Source organism: Gadus macrocephalus, chromosome 11 (assembly GCF_031168955.1).
Source record: "Gadus macrocephalus chromosome 11, ASM3116895v1".
In the NCBI taxonomy this organism is placed as follows: domain Eukaryota; kingdom Metazoa; phylum Chordata; class Actinopteri; order Gadiformes; family Gadidae; genus Gadus; species Gadus macrocephalus.
Window position 1 is genome coordinate 205,573 of NC_082392.1, and position 2,500 is coordinate 208,072.

At 48.1% G+C, this 2,500-nt stretch overlaps 1 protein-coding gene across 1 annotated transcript in view; it reads right to left on the minus strand.

The window, feature by feature from the left end:
* ddr2l (discoidin domain receptor family, member 2, like) overlaps positions 1-2,500 on the minus strand; it is a 22,825-nt gene that overhangs the window by 9,254 nt on the left and 11,071 nt on the right. Inside the window, exon 6 of the mRNA XM_060064765.1 lies at positions 511-658. Within this exon, the coding sequence (XP_059920748.1) occupies positions 511-658 (148 nt within the window). The remainder of the gene's footprint in view (positions 1-510; positions 659-2,500) is intronic.

Sequence of the window (2,500 nt, forward strand, 5' to 3'; positions counted from 1 at the left end):
GTGTGTGTGTTCATGTGTGCCTGTACGTGTGTGTGTATAGTGTCTGTTTGTGTGTACAGTGTCTGTGTGTGTGTGTCTGCGTGTTTATGTGTGCCTGTACGTGTGCGTGTATAGTGTCTGTTTGTGTGTATAGTGTCTGTGTGTGTGTGTGTGTGTGTGTGTGTGTGTGAGTGAGTGTGTGCGTGCGTGTGTGTGTGTGTATAGGGACTGTGCGTGCGTGCGAGTGTGCGTGTCTGTGTGCGTGTCTGTGTGTGTGCATATTGTCTGCGTGCGTGTGTGCGCTTGCGTGCCTGCGTGTGTTCCTGTCTGTCTGTGTGTGTGTGTGCGTGTTTGTGTGTGTTTGTGTGTGTGCATGCGCGTGTGCGTGTGTGTGCGTGCGTGCGTGCGTTTTTTATATTGTGTCTGTTTATGTGTATAGTGTCTGTGTGTGTGTGCGTGCGTGCGTGCATGTGTGTGTGTGTGCGTGTCTGTCTGTGCGTGTGCGTGTATGTGTGTGTGTGTGCGCTCCACCTTCCCAGGGGCAGCCGTAGAGCTCCACCCTCATGCAGACGGGGGCGGAGACCTCCGTCACCGGAATTATGCGGACGAACTGCGTGATGATGGGAGGGTGGAGGTCTTTGATGACGGCGTTGTATGCATCACTGTTGGCCTCCACCACCTGGTCACAGGTCAGGGGTCAAGGGTCAGGGGACAGAGGTCAGAGGACAGAGGTTAGAGGTCAGGACCAGGACTGCTAGCCAGCCTTTAGCTAACACTTGTACTAACTAACGTTAATCATAACGTGTTTATGATAATCATTGATTTATATAACTAGCATCGTTGAAAACTAGGATTGTTGATAACTAGCATGGTTGATAACTAGCATGGTTGATAACTAGCATGGTTGATAACTAGCATTAAAGGGACACTTCATCCTTATGCATTAAGCTTTTTATCGCTATAAACCCAGTCATACTTTTGAATGGGCTTGCACCATTCCATCCTTTTCTCCTGAGGAGGGTGAGATCCGTGTCTACCTCTAACACTTCCTGCTTTAAATGACGCAAAATTACGATATTTGCGTCATTTAAAGCAGGAAGTCTGGGGGGGCACTTCTTGGTAGATCACACGAGCGCTAAATAAGCAATGATGTAGTACCAGAGAAGCTCGTTTACTCATAATATCCTCCGGCGCACGCAGCTCTGGCCGTGTTCTCGAAGATATTCCAGAACACTCCGGGAGCTCTGGTGGGAGACCTGGAGCTCTATATCTAAATGATATAATATATAGACATCTATAATAATATAATCTATAATATAACGGCCAAAAGCTGTGTGCGCCTCTGGATGATATTATGATAAACGACTGCATCAACTTCAATCTGAAGTTGCGGTTCAAATTGGACTTCAGAGGGTCAAAGCCAACGTTTCTTCCCCCAATTCCTTCTCCACCACCTTCTCCATGGCCGACAATCAAAACACGGCTCTTATTTTACAAACCCGCCCCCCCCCCCGTACCCGCTATAAACGTATACTGACGCGCAGTCTTTAATTCATAATATCATCCAGAGGCGCACACAGCTTTTAGCCGGGATATTATATATTATATCATACCTATATATTATGTTATATTATATTATTTAGATAACGAGCTCCGGGAGTCCGCAAACGGCAACAATCACTTCTCCTCCATGCTGCTGTTCACGCTGGACTGCTGTTATGTTACGTTCTCAGGGAGTCAACGCTGATTGGCTGTTATGTTACGTTCTCAGGGAGTGAGCGCTGATTGGCTGTTCTGTTACGTTCTCAGGGAGTGGACGCTGATTGGCTGTTATGTTATGTTCTCAGGGAGTCAACGCTGATTGGCTGTTATGTTACGTTCTCAGGGAGTGAACGCTGATTGGCTGTTATGTTACGTTCTCAGGGAGTGAGCGCTGATTGGCTGTTATGTTACGTTCTCAGGGAGTGGACGCTGATTGGCTGTTATGTTACGTTCTCAGGGAGTGAACGCTGGTTGGCTGTTATGTTACATCCCTCAGGGAGTGAGCGCTGATTGGCTGTTATGTTACGTTCTCAGGGAGTGAGCGCTGATTGGCTGTTCTGTTACGTTCTCAGGGAGTGAACGCTGGTTGGCTGTTATGTTACGTTCTCAGGGAGTCAACGCTGATTGGCTGTTCTGTTACATCCCTCAGGGAGTGAACGCTGATTGGCTGTTATGTTACGTTCTCAGGGAGTGAGCGCTGATTGGCTGTTATGTTACGTTCTCAGGGAGTGAGCGCTGATTGGCTGTTATGTTACGTTCTCAGGGAGTGAGCGCTGATTGGCTGTTATGTTACGTTCTCAGGGAGTGAGCGCTGATTGGCTGTTATGTTACGTTCTCAGGGAGTGAGCGCTGATTGGCTGTTATGTTACGTTCTCAGGGAGTGAGCGCTGATTGGCTGTTATGTTACGTCCCTCAGGGAGTCAACGCTGATTGGCTGTTATGTTACGTTCTGCGTGTGTCTCTGTTACGGTTGCGGACC